The sequence below is a fragment of the Epinephelus moara genome, chromosome 21, assembly GCF_006386435.1.
Source record: "Epinephelus moara isolate mb chromosome 21, YSFRI_EMoa_1.0, whole genome shotgun sequence".
In the NCBI taxonomy this organism is placed as follows: Eukaryota; Metazoa; Chordata; class Actinopteri; order Perciformes; family Serranidae; genus Epinephelus; species Epinephelus moara.
The window spans coordinates 8,592,499-8,608,126 of NC_065526.1; the positions used below are offsets into that span (position 1 = coordinate 8,592,499).

General features: G+C 41.7%; 2 protein-coding genes across 4 annotated transcripts; both read right to left on the reverse strand.

Annotated features, from left to right (window-relative positions):
* Nucleotides 1–506: 506 nt before the first annotated feature.
* LOC126382776 (solute carrier family 12 member 9-like) lies at nt 507–11,028 on the reverse strand. The gene is made up of 14 exons (XM_050032841.1): nt 10,661–11,028; nt 9,284–9,418; nt 8,931–9,068; nt 8,754–8,851; nt 8,248–8,449; nt 7,883–7,990; nt 6,734–6,845; nt 6,393–6,550; nt 5,763–5,845; nt 3,387–3,511; nt 3,078–3,270; nt 2,815–2,989; nt 1,753–1,899; nt 507–1,654 (listed from the first exon to the last, which is right to left on the reverse strand). Exons 1-14 carry the CDS (start codon nt 10,866–10,868, stop codon nt 714–716), a joined length of 2,823 nt encoding a protein of 940 aa, XP_049888798.1. The 5' UTR covers nt 10,869–11,028; the 3' UTR covers nt 507–713.
* A 300-nt stretch (nt 11,029–11,328) lies between these two features.
* On the reverse strand, nt 11,329–14,798 carry thpo (thrombopoietin). Of its 3 annotated transcripts, none has more exons than XM_050032662.1 (5): nt 14,476–14,798; nt 14,256–14,380; nt 13,991–14,122; nt 13,712–13,876; nt 11,329–12,889 (listed from the first exon to the last, which is right to left on the reverse strand). In XM_050032662.1, exons 1-5 carry the CDS (start codon nt 14,486–14,488, stop codon nt 12,746–12,748), a joined length of 579 nt encoding a protein of 192 aa, XP_049888619.1. In that variant the 5' UTR covers nt 14,489–14,798; the 3' UTR covers nt 11,329–12,745. The 3 variants fall into 3 exon arrangements, with proteins under 3 accessions (XP_049888619.1, XP_049888618.1, XP_049888620.1); XM_050032661.1 differs by having other exon boundaries at nt 11,329–12,892; XM_050032663.1 differs by having other exon boundaries at nt 11,330–12,892; nt 13,991–14,077.
* Nucleotides 14,799–15,628: the final 830 nt, after the last annotated feature.

The following is a 15,628-nucleotide window of genomic DNA, read 5'->3' on the forward strand; positions in this document are numbered from 1 at the left end:
TTCAATGTTACTGCAATACACCAAAAGCCCAGTAAAGGCAAACTTGGTACAGCGCATCAGCACAGCCATGATATGGGCATATATCGCCCTCTGCAGGAATTAAACAGCCAAGACTCAGGTGCATCTTAGTGGTGCTCGACATAGACCATTGGATTGGATTGGATTAGGTTAATTGGATTAATTGATCTTTGTAAGGACACGTAGCTAATTGAGTTATTTACTAGCAGCAAGTCTCTCTCCTCAGTTCTAAATAAAATCACAAGACAGAAATCTGAGGTAATACAACAATTAATTTAATGCATTTGTCCATTAACAAGTACAAAAAGTCAAAGCTTATGATGTTCAAGAGCATGTGGTTACAATATTCTAACAAATGCATGGGCCTAATGCACTTCTGATTTTCACGCCTTTCACTCCAGAAATGTGCTGATATACATTGTTATGCCTACAACACTCATAATGTTCAGTATATAACAAGTAAACTTGAGGTCATTAAATCCAACTTCCCTGAGTGTTTTAAGAATATAAGGGAAACACGAATTGTGGGTGAAATGTGGTTTGACTCAAGCATAAAACTAGTTTGCTTGTTCGTGTCAGGTCTGATGTTGTAGTTGACAGCTTCAATACGAGGTGAATAAACTGGTGGCAACAGGCACAGTCCCACCGACAAACAATACCAGATCAAGATTGTTGATGGAGCTAAGTTGAACATTTCAGAGGTCAGTAGTGACCACAGGAGTGACCCCGTGAATGAGCAGTGTTGGGCCCAGGTCTCGACTCAACACGTCCACCTGGTGCAGGTAAGCACGGTAACGGTTTGTGTCTGCCGGTGGCCGGGGCAAATACAGGAAACGCACAGCAGGCTGCGGGGCACCGTGTCTGCGAATCAGATTGTTGACAGCACAGATGTACTCATCTGTCAGCTGAGCAGCATTATTGGGAAATGCTTGGATGCCAATGTCCTTCTCAGCTTCCTCTTCCTCTGCTTTCTCCCTCTTCTCCTCATTCTGTGCAGACTCCAGATTCCCGCTCTCTCTTCCTCCTTGTCTCTGCCAGTGCAGCGCCACTACCTGGTCCCATGCCACCATCTCCACCTGAGCTGAAATCCTGAGCTCCTTTAGCATCATCCGCAGCTTCTTCTCCTCCCCTTCCTTCAGACTGTGACCAGCCTCCACACACAGGAAGAGGCGGAGGCTTGCGTGGCTCCAGGCACGCGTCTCTTGAAGCACGCTGGCCAACTGCAGCAGAAACAGTGAGCAGATGTCGATGTAACCGCGGCTGTCTGGTCGAAGCAGATTCAAAGGCCACACGTCAACAAACGGCCCCCTTGTGTTTCGGTAGCCTGCAATCTTTCTTCCTGTCCCCAAGGCCTCCTCCCGGTTAAACTGGTTGAAGTAACGAGCCAGTGTCACATTCTTCCCCATTTTTACAGCATCAGCAATCACTGACACATATTCCTCTTCCAGAAGATCTTTGACTTCCTCAGCATCCCGCACATTAGGGAAGAAGGGAGACCGTTGCTCTCGGGGGTCTATGGATGGAGTCACTGCATCCATGCCAAAGCCTGTAGACAGGAGTATTTTACCTTGGAGGTGGTCTTCAGGAGTGCAGTCATCATAGAAACCCAAGACAAGGGTGTTTGGCCTCATTCCACCTAGATGCAAACAGATGCATCAAATATGTGTTTTGGACAAGAGCAATCAATGATGGACAACCAACATCATCATATAGCAGCAATGTAAACTGTCCTACCGAAGCCTGTGATGAAGAGCAGGTTCTGAACACCGTGTCGGACAGAGTCTGCCAGGGTAAGGTTGACAAATGCCTTGATGTTTAGATGGTCCACTAGAGACAGCCACGAGTCGTAACGGCTCTGCAGAGGATCAGAGGGCAACCCATCTGTAGAATCACATCCAAAAATATAATTATAGTCTTTGACGACAAAGGCTAGAGCAACTAACGTTTAAACAGTCATCTTTAAAAAGGTCCAGTGTGTAGGATTTGGGGGGATATACTGGCAAAAATGGCACATATTAAGTATGTTTTTTTAGTGCATTAACAGCTGAAAATAAGAATTGTGTTTTCTACAGCAGCCCTACACAGACAAAGCAAACACTGGCTCTAAATAGGACTATTTCTGTTTTCACATTGGTCACCATAGTTAGCAGCCCCTCCGCAACTAACAGAAACACACCGATTTCTTAATGTGAAACTGCTTTATTCAGTGTTTTACCAGTTTTAAGCTACTGATCTGTTTGTTTTGAAGAGGAAGAGACATCTGCAGATAATTCAGCTCCTGCTAAAAACCTCCTAAACAATGAAAATGCGAGGAATTCTAACTAGGAGATCATTTCAACTGGTTGCAATCTGAAATCCTCACTGCTAGTTTCCATTGAATCTAGGGACGGTTAGCAGTATTACTCGAGCCCTGGGGCTAAATTTTCAAAGACCGTAGTATTGACAAGCTACGACATTATCGGTCCTTTCATCGGTACCTTTTAGCAATTTGGTTTAATGCAGTATTATCATCCTGCAGCCTCTCACCTGCTCTCTGCGGTCTCTGACGGGCTGACCTCCTTCAGATATACACACACACAACACAAAGTCAAGTCTGTGAGCAGCAAAGAGCCCGTGGTGGAAACAAAGTAAAGATAACGCAAAAATTACTTGAGTTGACGGCAACCACGCTTGTTACTAACTTTCAAACTAGACCTTTAAAGCCTTCAGTAGTGTTAATTAATAAAAATTTGGGGAACCAATATGTCCAATGAAAAGTGTACATGTGCATTGGTCTCCTCCCTACACAGTTCTTACCCAGTAAACCCAGCTTTACATGTCCCAGCACATAGAGGCCACTCTTCTTCAGGTCATTAATGAAAGTCATGAGACCTGTGCAGCTGCGAGGGTTTGCCACCATCAGCAGCAGCTGGGGCCTCCAGAACTTCACATGGTCTTTACGCATATCCAGCATCAACAGGTACTTGCGCACCTGTGTGAACAAAGATGTGATGTAGCTTTTCATGCTAACTTGCATCATATCATTGCTTCAGTAAAAGACATGGCTTGTTTTGTGATACCTGGTGGAAGATGAGAGCCTGGCTGATGTAGCCCCAGTTGCTCATGGGACCGAGGTAGTGGATGAGCATCAACAGCAGCAGCATAAAGGCTATGCTGGCAAATGCATAAATAGCACTGATCAGGAACATCATGACCAGGCAGCCGAGAATACCCAGAGTGCAGGTATGCCATGTGAAAAATCGGAATGAGGGTCTAAATTTAAAAACAGAGACAATGACAGAATGTGAAATGAAAACAACCAACCTTTTCAAGCAGGAGTGTGCAAATAAGATCCAAAACAGAAAGCCAGACAATATCCTGCACTTTACCTGAAGTTTGGTGCAGATGCCCATTCCAGAGCCAAACAGGCCAAGTTCACAGCCGCATAGACCAACAAGAAGAAGATGGTTACAATACCAGCGATGGTGTTCAATTTACCAGCAAACAGCACCACCTAGTGGAAGGAGTAAAAAACATTAACTTGGCTTGTGCTGCATGGATCTCACTGAGGTTGCAGGTACAAGTTTTAAACACTGATTATAAAGATATGTAATTATTCTTGCATTAAAAACACTTAGTTAGTGGTACTGAGAACAATGTATACAAACAATATAACTCCCTATATCTAGACTACTTGAGCTGCTTTAGACTTCTGGATGTCGCTTGACCCCAATATGAACTACCTTGATAAATAGCCTAAATTGCAGTAATACTATAAATGCCCATGACTTTGTAAGAATAATGTAATGAACCTTCCTATCTAGCTAATATAGTGATGCTAAGTACCATGGTAGTGAAATGAGGTGTTCACTTACAAGTATAACGCCGCATTACCCTGCTCTGTCTTCCTGGCAAAACCTGTATGCCTTTCATTTGACAAATGAACAAAATTGAGCATAAAATATATTGCACAGCGGAGCGGTAGGTGATGGACCGGTAGATCCAAATGTAAGTAATCCAGATGGTCAGCTGCCAATTTATCTGCCTCTTCCTGCTCTTCCCTTACTTTTACCTTGCCCTCAGAGAGGAGCACTGCATTTTTCCACCAACACATTTACAAAAAGTGGCTTTACACAGTATGATGACAATGGTGATGTATTTTCAGCAATTGTGAATTATACTTTTAGGGCAAGAATGTTCAAACTTAATCCATTTCATCTTTCCTGTTACTGAAATAAACCCCTCCTGTTACTTTTACACATTAGAGGCAGATAGAGAAACAGACACCATAATTTAAGACAAATAATTAGGGTGTAAATGGCTATATGTTTTTTATCTTCTGCTGTTAAACATCAATTTAACATTAAACCACTTCCATTCACTGTTCTTCTTCAGTTCTTAAAAAGGGGTAATGGCCAGCAGTCAATGCGTGATGGCAAAAAAAAAAAAAAAAAAAAAAAAAAAAAAAAAAAAAAAAAAAAAAAAAAAATCCACTTGGACGGTGGCTAAAAAGTCATTTCACAAGGTGAAGTTGTGAACTAGGGCACAAATCTTAGAAGTGAAAGAGCGATATGAACGGGAAGGGGTTGAGGGCAAAAGAATTGACTCTGTTTGATCTTTAGTGGAGCTCAAGCTTTATGCACAGAGGAAAACTGTCACAGCCCCTGGCATACAGTGTACTAGCCCACCGATTCTCAACCTGTGGCCCACTGGTGCCATTTAGTGGGCTCTGGAGGAACTGCCAACTGGTTGAAAACTAAATGTTGTTGGTAATTTTCAAAGTTACTAAATGTGTTTAATGTAGCTGACGCTGACAAGAGCTTTGTTTACATGTTGCCATGACAACACCAGAAGTCATACATGAGATCCTTTTATGATCGTTAAACAGTTTTCTTATGCCGTTCCAAAAGATTTTGTTTACTGTCATTTCCAGATACTTTATGAGCTAGAGTTATTATTATCTGTCTACTTGTCTTTGTTAAATTAATGATGATAAACATGTTTTTCTTTGTATGCTTTTCTTTTTTTTTTCTATGCCTTTTCTTTGTAAATCACATGATCATGATCCGGAAGTCAACCCTTTTGTTTTTACGGTGTTCCCTGATACTTCTACGAACAATAAATGTAAATATGGACATCAGTATGACCCGTGAACACTTTCAAATTAAAATCCATGATTAAAATGACCAGTTACGTTGAATCTCACCACACTGCACACCGATCACAACACATCAGGTAGAGACAAACATGTTTTGCCACCGTTAGTTTACCAACATTACCTCAGGTGCATTGACGCAAAATGGATCGGTTTCTGGAAACCCAAAGAGTGATGTGAGAGACAACCCTGCGCCAGTAAAAGCTCCAAAGGATGTGTTGAGGAAATATGACACATTGCATTTAGATTCATGATGGCAGGCAGTGATACTGAGCTGAAAGCACAGTGCGATGATTGTGGTGAAAGTCCATAAATTTGGAGGTGCCAAAACCACCAAAGCTCCACAGACACCTAAACAAAGCTGGTGGGATGTGTTGGGAAGGCAAAATATTTCTTCTAAGGAAAAGGGACGGGCTTCTGGCACAACAGAAAGTCATCACAGTATTAACAGCTGACAGTGGCATTACACATATTCACAGCCTGGTTTATTTTTTCTCTTTTTTTTTGGTTATGTTATGTTTTTATTTGGAAAGGTGGTCTTTGGAAATTTGTTAACAATCAGTAGTGGGCCTTGTGTTACAAAGGTTTGAGAAGCCCTGTCTTAGCCTACCTGTACAAGCAACCAGGAGATGAGCACCGAGGCCCAGGGGTTCCCACTTCGAGAGGTTTTCCTTGCAGGGGCCAGGACACCACCTGTAGAGATATAAAACATTAACAAAAGCAAAAGTCACTGTTATTGCTCATGATCTTACATCAGATAAACAACTGAGTCATCCTGCACTTGTCCTTAAGCCTAACACACAATGAGAAGATTTTTTTTTTTTTCTTCTTCTGAGAAAGTCAACACTGCCAGCCATCTGTTGTCAAACGATGCCTTCCAAATTAACATGCCTCCACTTGGAAAACGAGACATGATGAAATTAATAACAAGTGTCAATTTCTCACATCTGAGATGGGAGGCCTCTTTCAACAGATGGCTGATTATTAAAATGTTGACTCAGCTTTATAGAAGACCAGCTGGAGTTGGATACGCTTTCATATATTCTGGATCAACCATTTAGCCCTCATCATAACCTCAACGTGGAAGATTAGTAATGAAATCCTTCTCACTACAGAAATGGTCAGAGGCCACATCAGCTAAAACCCCACTCTTTGGTTTGTAATTCTTAATGCTGGGGACAGCAGAGAAAACAAATTGCAAGCATTGGGCAGCAGCACACATTTGGTTCAAGAATCTTACCAAACAGGTTGTCTTTGGACAGAGCATACAGGATCCTGGAGGCTCCTATCAGGTTACTCATGGCAGCAGACACGGTGGAGGAGTAAATCCCAACTGTCACCAGAGGTGGCCATACGTTGATGTCTCCCAGGAAACTGTAGTCTTTTTGGAGGAGGTGACTGAGAATAATGGATAAAATACCAAATATGAAATGAATCAAACAAAAGCTGAAGTGCTTCAATACAAAAATTTCTACTTGAAAATCACCCGTTAAATATTTAAGTGAACACAGCATCATGGGTCATTTTTGGGTATCATATACATTTCAGGGTTCTTGTGCTAGTACTGCATGTCTGACTAACCGGTCGCAGGTCCACGCAGCCAGCAGACTAAGCACATTGTATGTGATGAAAGTTGTAAGAACAGCTGCAAGTGTTCCTCTTGGGATGGCATAGCTCGGGTTTTTCAAGTCCCCTGGAAAACACATGACAAAGACTTCAACAAAAACAAATCTATTAAACCCCTTAGGCCCTGTTCACACCTGGTATTAAACATGCATCTTGAGTGATCGAGCAGACAGCCTTAAGTACAGGTGTGAACACACTCAATTTGTCCTCAATGCGTGTTGAGATCCATTCGCTCAGACCAGAAGTGGCCTGGGCCGCATATGGCCAAAGTCTTTCAGCAGTGTGTATGCTAATGTGTCCTGGGCCAAACTGAATGACTGCCTACTCAGCTGATGTCCTCTGCATAGGCGGAAGTATGTACTCACTTGCACGCCAACGGAGTCATTTTTAAGTGTGAAACAAGACAAAGAAGCCACAACAAAAGAAAAGAAGAAGCCTGCAGCAAGGCAAAGAGCTGTGCAAACTACTACAACTTCATGGGAGGTGCATTTCTTTTTCTTCTTTTTAAGGGGAACTTTAAACCTATTTTCAAAAGACATCTGCGCTAGCCCTAACCCTTCTTTCCCAAATCCAAAAACTAGAGTGCTAAAATTCAAATTTGTGCTGTCATGAAGTATAATCTATAGCTGCTCCACAGACAAGCAATAAGGAAAAATGTTGTGGATAACACAGAGCACCGAAGGGAAAGTTTTAAGTATATGGGTACATTTTCAGGTTCAGAGCTGAGAACACTACAGTCAAATAAAGCTCACTTGGGTATAAAAAAAGAAAAACATTTTATGGGTCCACAAAGTTTAGCTCCTATTCATTATCTATGCAGCAGCTCCAGACTTCACACTTGATGACATCACAAGTTTGAAACTTACTTCTCTGGTTTTCGGCTTTGAGAGAGAGAGTGGCTCATGTTCACAAACACTAACACTTCCCTAGATCATGGAAATAACATGTTGGGATTCTTAATTCCCCATTAATTTCCAGAACACCAGCTTTGTGTTTTGTGATTGTTGTAGGATCCAGCCCTTGAGTTGGGATAAAGGACCCTTTGTTTGCCCTTTAAGAACGTATTGAGATTATTAGTTAGAAATTATTTAATCACCATGTTACCTGACATGTTGGAGCCTGCCATGATCCCGGTGCAGCCATTAAACATAACGGCGAACACTGTGGCAAAACTCATCATGGCACCAGTTGTGTAGTCTACTGTGTAGTTGGCTAAAAGGAGTGACAGAAGGCTTCATCATTTATACAAAACACATCAGGGATCATTAATACAAATAAGATTGATTTATAGCATGCTAGATAATTTTTCGTATCTTCTGCTTAAAAATCAAAGTCCTGAATTGACAAATCAGAGGTAATATTATAAAGGCTGTCTTTGTTCATTGCATTATATTTTTAAAATCGGTTAAAGATTATTAAAGCATGTGAAATGTCCAGCCATCACATCTGACAACATGTCCAACACTTACGCAATAGGTTGCCCTCCAAGGTGTGGAGCTGGAAGCCGGTATAATTGGCGGTGTCCAGACTGGTTCTGTTTGGACCAGAACTATCAGGGAGAATCACCACAATGGGCCCCACAATGAAAAAATTGATGAAGATGGTAGTCAGAACCGACGCGACTATGATGATGATAATAAAGGTGGCTTTGGCATAGATGTGGGCTCCCACCTGTAATGACAGGACAGTTACATTTAGAAACTACTGGCTTATGTTATACATCTATACAGATATATACCCTAGCACTAGTGTCATGTTCATTTTTTACTTGACTGCCAGTGGTGCCCGAAGAAAACACCAGCTATTGAGTTCACTAGTAGGGATTTAAACACAAGAGTCACTTTATTCTAAATAGTTGTGAATTCAGCAAAACAGATCTCAAATAATAAATCTCAAAACTCCCGCTATGTATAAAAGCCAAAAATGAGCTGCTTGACAATAAAAATTAGGTAAAATGAAAACAATGAAGTCTCACCAAGCAGACAATTAAACACAAGGAGAGCAGGACAGTGCCATACAGCAGAGACCACCAGTATCCTGAGGGCAACACCTGATGGAGTCCTGCAGCACCCTCTGAAGGGACAGTAAACAGGGTTATTATCATAGTCACATGTCTACTCTAGATGTCCCACAATGTCCCAGTGTGCTTTACCTTCTGGGATGCCAAAGGTAGACATGATGGCCTCCACCAGACCCAAAACATAGAGAGCACTGCCGCACACATTGGCAAAGAAAAACATGATCCCAATGCTGCCACCAAACTCTGGACCCAGGGCTCGGCTGATCATGTCTGGGGATCCAAGTTAAGGGATTGCTGACTCCAGATTTATGAATGTTAAGTAAGAGAGGGGACCTGTGCTATTGGTTGAAAAAAAGCAAATCATGGGGAGGAATTAAGAGCAGGGTCAATTTTTTCTCAATCCATTAGTCAGGCTTAATCACAGACACAAACCCAAGTGAGGCTTTTAAGCTACAGCAGAAGTCTCTCTGAGCAGGAAAGGATACAGTAGGCACCTCCAGCATCCAAAGCCCCATTGGTGGAGATGGCACAGACAGAAAGCACAGTCATCGTGATGATTAAGTAGGCCACTAGGAACATGACAATGGCCTGGTAGAGCCCTGCTTGACCCACAACGAATCCTGAAAGAGGTGGAAGGAAATCTGACTTGTAATGTAGTCTAATATTCACCTCAGGACTGTATGTTTGCAAAATAATTTGTGGAATATATTTTTTTTCTCATCACTTCGAGAGCTGCAATGATTAACCAATTAATTGATTGAAAGAATACAAATCACCAACATTTTTGATAATGAATGAACTGTTTTGGTATTTTTTCAAGCAAAAATGTCAAACATTTGTTGTTTCCAGCTTCTTAGATGTGAAAATGTGTTGCTTTTCTTTGTCATTTGTGATAGTAAATGAAGAGTCTTTGGATTTTGGCTTGTTGGTTGGACAAAAGGGACAAACTGAAGATGTCACTTTGGGTTTCCTGGAAATTGTGATGAGCAATTTTTGACACTGTGGACTAAATTATTAATTGATTAAAGATGGACCAAAACTTGTCGATGATTTCTTCCTCATGAAACAACAAAGCAGTCAAAACTGTACATGCAATTTCTTCAAAATTCTTATGTGAACCTCCTGCAACAACCACTCACACTTCTTTATAAATATTAATTTATGTTACATTTGTTTTACTTTTGTCGTCCTTTTCTTTTTGCTTCTGTTTTTTGTTTTCCCAATGCTCCATTTTGTGTGCACTATTCTGGTTGGGGGGGGGGGGGGGGGGGCGGGTAATCAATTAGAGGTGAAAATAATCACCAGATCAGTCGATAATGAAACTAATGGACACAACAGATGGTATAAAGCATTGCCTTCTTTAATTATTCACTAATTTCTCAAGAAAACTGTCAAAAATGTGCTTCCAGTTTCTTTAATTTAAGAATTTGCTGCTATTTTTCATTTTATACTCAATGTTAACTGAATATCTGTGAATTCTGTGCATTTTGCTGAAACAAACACGCTCTGGGAAACTGATGAGGCATTTAATTGACCCACTTAGAATTTAATTGATTATCAATAAAAGATGGACACATTAATATACTGGTAAATGGAAATGTTAGCTACAGCCTTCAAAAACATGTCAAAGAATAATGACTTTAACTGATTAGGATTTATATTTTATCAAGACTCAAATTAGTAATTCAGAGGCTAACTTCAAAATGGATTATTTCACCTACTTGTTAGCATCGACCTAACCGCCAACCTGGTTCAACCTGAACTGTAAGAGCCGTATTTTTTCACAAGGTTTATTTATTTGTGTTTTACTTCAGCCTAATGAAATGTTTGTTAAGTGTTAGCTCTCTTCTAACGTTACTCACCAATGCGCAGAAACACAACGACGCTAAACATAGACAGTAAAGTCGGTATGACCACGCCAAACACCACCCCGAGCTTCCGGGCGGTCTTGTCCTTCCTCCGTCGACCGTTTCTGCCCGCCTTCGCCCCGCCGTGCTTGGACCAATCTTTCGGCTCCGGACTGGCGCTGGTGGTGAGTCGGTAATGAAGAAGAGGAGCCTTTTCTGCCATGGCGGCTAAGCTATTGGTAATTAACGGTAAAAGCACCTCACTGGCGTCAACTGTAAAGCAACGTTTCAACCGCAGTGCTCAGATAACCTCAACGTCTTTTCTGTAGCTATGGTGACATTTGCTAACGGTTGAATCAGGGGTTAGCTAACACCAGTCGAGTAGCCGCCATTAGCCTCCGCACCTCCCTTACACCGCGCCCGGCTCACACTCTGCTGGTAATGACGATTGGTTAATGAAAAAGTGACGTCACCGTCTGTGATGGTCTCATCCAATCAGTTGCTCTTCTTCTCAATTAATCCTTGTTTATATCCCTTAGCATTAGCAAGTAGCTAATTAGCGTTAGCCTAGCTATAAAAATCTACCGTACCTGTTACCTACCTACCTAAGTAAATAAATAAATAAACAAATACATGAATAAACAAATGAGTAATCAAATAAATGGCAGTATGAAATCAGAGTTTATTACATATTGTGTTTTTGTATAATAAATGTATCAGTATTTAGTGTAGCAAAAATGTCCTCTTAAATGCAAAATCAGGGTATTTATTTACACAAAGAAATTCACAAGTAAATCTAACAGATTTCCTGAATTAGAAAAAAGCAATGCATAGAAATGTGCACACATCTACAGGAAATATTTAAAAATAAAATGTAAACAGAAAAGATCTAAAAGTGCATTGAGAATAAACTAGATTTGCTTTCTAAATTCATACCAAAATGTATGTGTGTTTTTTTAAATTCAGCTAATGTGCAAGGACGGTCTAGCAGTATTTGCATAAATACCAGAATGAAAATAAAACTGTTTTGGCTCTGGATATGGGCAGTGAGTTTCCAGCCACTTTGCAAGACCTTTGTACTGCTGACAAAGGAGCAAAAGAAATCTGGCATTAAAACATTGTTTTTGTAGGCTTGTATTAGTCCTGTGGGCCTACAACCAAATTTAAGCATCCCTAGTTTAATGTAGAATGATACAAACAACTGCGTTCATGTCATACATTCATTTGTCACTGAATTTTATCACTGCAAACATATTGCTGTCTTGTCTAGCTGTAGTTCCTCTCTATGACCAGCAGAGAAGGGTGTATTACTTCATTTTACTCTTAAAGAGTCACACTATACAAAAGCAAACATTTAACAAGTTTGAAATTTACAGATATTGAAAACGAAATGTAATGGAATGTGTTAGTGGATATAAGCAAAGGCAAGCTAAACCACTCAAACCAACAGTAAGCAAGTGAGAAAACCATTGTGGTAGATGCTTGTGGACTCATACATGTGCCAACATACTGATTTGTTTCCCCAGGATGCTACAAAAAGCTTGGTACAGGGTAGCTGAACTGGTGTGAGGAGAGTTGCCGAGCCTTAACAGTCACTCTGCAAGGGAGGAGATTGGTGACAGAAGCCAGACAAATAGGTGGACAACAGAGAGACAGACTGATGGGAGACTACAAATCTGGCCAGAAAACAATGATTGCTTTCATAGACTTGCATTGGTTCTATGGGCCTACAACCAAATTTAAAGCTTCCCTAGTTTTATGTGGTATGATACAAAACACCTCACTCCCATCATGCATTATTTTGTCCCTTAATATTATCATTGCAAACATATTGCTGCCTTTAACTTCTGTCCTTCCCGGCTGTAGTTCCTCTTAATGACCAGCAGAGAAGCATGTATTACTTCATTTTAATCTTACAGTGTCACTACTAAAGAAAACATTCCCTAAATTTGAAATTTGATAAAGGCAACAAGGTGAGGAGAATATCCAGATCACATTGGCTGTTTTTCTCTGATGGATTTTCATTCTTCTTTTATTGTCCCACTGGAGCTCATCCCCCAGTTTGTAAAGAACACTGCATCCACTTAAGTTGCTCTTGTGTCACTGGGAAATGCATCTGTCTTGCAGGTTAACCATGAACCGCTCCAGTTTGCCTGAGAGCAGTTGGTTGTAACTCGACAGGACTGTGTGCAGACTCTGGGTGCCTCGAGGAACACAGGACATTGCTGGACTCACCACTGGCCCCTGCTGGTCCAAACAGAAAACACAACAATAAAGATAGTTGTAGGAATGAAACAGAAATACCGTGAGTAAAACAAACAGGAGGCTGGAAGTTATCCAAAGGTCAGTGACATAACATCAAACACAGATTTTAAAATGGCACTGTTTACTGATAGTAACACTTACAAAACTGAAATCCACAAATAAACCTTCCAGATTTTAAGATACTATGTAAAACACAGTTCACAGGACATCCATCTTGCACTGTGTCTCAGTGGGAAAGTATGCACTGCTATCTTCTTTCTGTCCCGAGGAAGGAAGGCTTGGGGTCACACAGCATTACATCATCACACCCCAAAGCCACAGATTTACGAGAAACCAGGATATTTCCACACCAGAGGAAACTGATAATGCCTCTGAATCAGATGTGAACCAGTGAGAGAGAAGCCCATCAACACATTTTCACTCACTTTGTGTGAATGTTCATCGGCACCCTGATGAATTTTACTTGGCTCCGTGTGTGACTGACGAGGACAGACTGAGCCCGGGTAGCTTTGATTTGGGGATTTATAGGTCACAAGGCATCCAGATGATAAAATCAGAAGTGGAAGTTTGTGACAAGCCTGAGCTCGATCAAAAGCTTTTCAATGATGTGCATTTGGGAGCCTCTTGACTGTGAATATAGTTATTTAAATGATTATATGTACCCAAGACATCCAGAAACTTTGCAACTAAATTTGTAGCAATCTTAATGTCAACATGTACGCTTACGCACAATTTGTACCAGCAAATCACCAAAAATCACTGCTTGGTTGCATGCATTCTGTCACTGTGAATGTGTCTTACACTCAGCTGAAGGTTTGTGAGAATAAGCAGGTAATTGTTGATGTTGTTCTCCAGTCTCTGCAGTAGCAAAGTGGCACATCCTGCCTGGCCTGGGGCCCTCACAACCTTCACACCTTCGATAAGAAGCCTCAAGGATGCAACTATGTCACCTCTCTTCTCCTGGTGCTATGGTAACACACACACACATACAGAAAAAGATTTTAAAGACAGGCTAAAACACCTAAACCAATAGAAAACCACTGTGATAGAGGATTTTGGACCATACACGTGCCAACATACTGATTTGTTTCCCCAGGATGCTACATGAAGCTCGGTACAGGGGAGCTGGACTGGTGTGGGGAGGGTCGCGGAGCTGTTACAGTCACTCTGCAAGGGAGGAGACAGGTGACAGGAGCCAGACAAATAGGTGGACTACAGAGAAACAGATTGATGGGAGACTACAGGTGACAACAGACAGGCAGGAAGATTAGATACATCACCTCAGCAGGTGGAAGAGAGACAGACAAATGTTGGGGAAATGTATCTGTAAAAGTCATATCCTCACCAGTGCTCTCTCCACCTCTGCCACAATATTCATAGCCCTCCTGGCGCCTTTATTACACACAAATTCTATGGGTTTGGTCTCAGCATCCCACACCTCAGAGGCTACCATACAGAGCAGCAGGAGTCCTGGACAAACACATGAACACACATTGAATCCCGGGCGCCAGTGCATTAGTGCATTAAAATTCTCACAAGTCAAACTTTTTGGACTCACTACTCACTGCTTAAAGCCATGCCCTGCTCGGCTGCTCCCAAAGAATCCACATTTGTTCCATTAAGACATGTGCCAGGTGGAAATCGCCCTGTGTCCACTGTGGAGGAGCTGTGTGTCCTTTTTGTCTTCTCACCACTTGATTTCCCACCTTCTCATTCAGTGGTGGGAAGTGCGAGTGTTATCTAGCCCGAGAGCAGGATGCGCTCCAACTTCCCCGCCGTGCAGTTTAACAAAATGTTACAGACTGAAAATGGCATTTCATTGATATTACAAGACTATTTTGCTTCTCGTTCAGCCAGAGTTGGCTTTCAGAGCGTTGAGGGGACAGCATGCTTGCTGACTAAAAGGTTAATGATTTATTATTGTGAAAGACTCCATTTACACAGCTGACATCAAATCTGGGCTCTACTGCTGGAGGCTATTTACTTTTTGTCAAGGTTTGCTCCAGCCAATTGTGGTAGCAGCTTGGGTCCATATAATTGACAAAATTGGTGTCAGAGGGAGCTACACAGCCCACGCACAGCATGTGGGTGTGTGTAAACTACATGTGGGTGTGTAGTCTGTTTGTGGTGACTTAACTTCACACAAGGGACTTGGAAAATAGTGTTTTAAGAGATTTCAGATATACCCACAATCCCACATAGAGGGTTGAGGCAGACTGTTTTCACATTTAGGTTCACAAAGGCTTTTAAAGTTGTGCCAGGATTTTCATTTTCTTTATTTTTGTAAAAACACATTTTGACTCAGCTGCTTCATGTATTCTTACAAGCATGTGGTCTCTGCAGAGAGGACAAGGTGAAATCACTGCCAACGTGATTACACCTCCAAGGATTGTTTAATAGCCTCACTGGCTGTATTTATCACATAGGAGGAGAAGTCAACGAGCGGTCTTCACCCGGATACATGCAATCGTCCATCGGGTTGTTATGCCTGGGGGGCGCAGCTGGAAGACGCGGTGACGCTCCAATTCAATTGCCACGCACAGGGGTTGAGGAATAGCTGTCAATTGCATGGATAAGAGAAAAGATGGGGGAATGCACCATCCATCCTCATTTCGGAGCACACGTGCTTAACCCCATCACCTCAGCCTGGACATTGACTGAGCCCCTGCCCTCTTCTATTTGCGCCCAAGCCGTTTATGCGTGCCATGATTAAGACGC

What these genes read in the sequence shown, in the direction of transcription:
- LOC126382776 (XM_050032841.1), bottom strand. Translation starts at nt 10,868, where the DNA reads ATGGCAGAAAAGGCTCCTCTTCTTCATTACCGACTCACCACCAGCGCC. An exon ending in TACCTTTGGCATCCCAGAAG is followed by an intron (nt 8,852 to 8,930) that starts GTAAAGCACACT and finishes CTGTCCCTTCAG; the next exon opens with AGGGTGCTGCAGGACTCCAT. An exon ending in GTCCAAAGACAACCTGTTTG is followed by an intron (nt 5,846 to 6,392) that starts GTAAGATTCTTG and finishes ATATCTCTACAG; the next exon opens with GTGGTGTCCTGGCCCCTGCA.
- thpo (XM_050032661.1), bottom strand. An exon ending in CAGAGGTGGAGAGAGCACTG is followed by an intron (nt 14,123 to 14,255) that starts GTGAGGATATGA and finishes GTTTCTCTGTAG; the next exon opens with TCCACCTATTTGTCTGGCTC. An exon ending in CATCCTGGGGAAACAAATCA is followed by an intron (nt 13,877 to 13,990) that starts GTATGTTGGCAC and finishes GTGTTACCATAG; the next exon opens with CACCAGGAGAAGAGAGGTGA.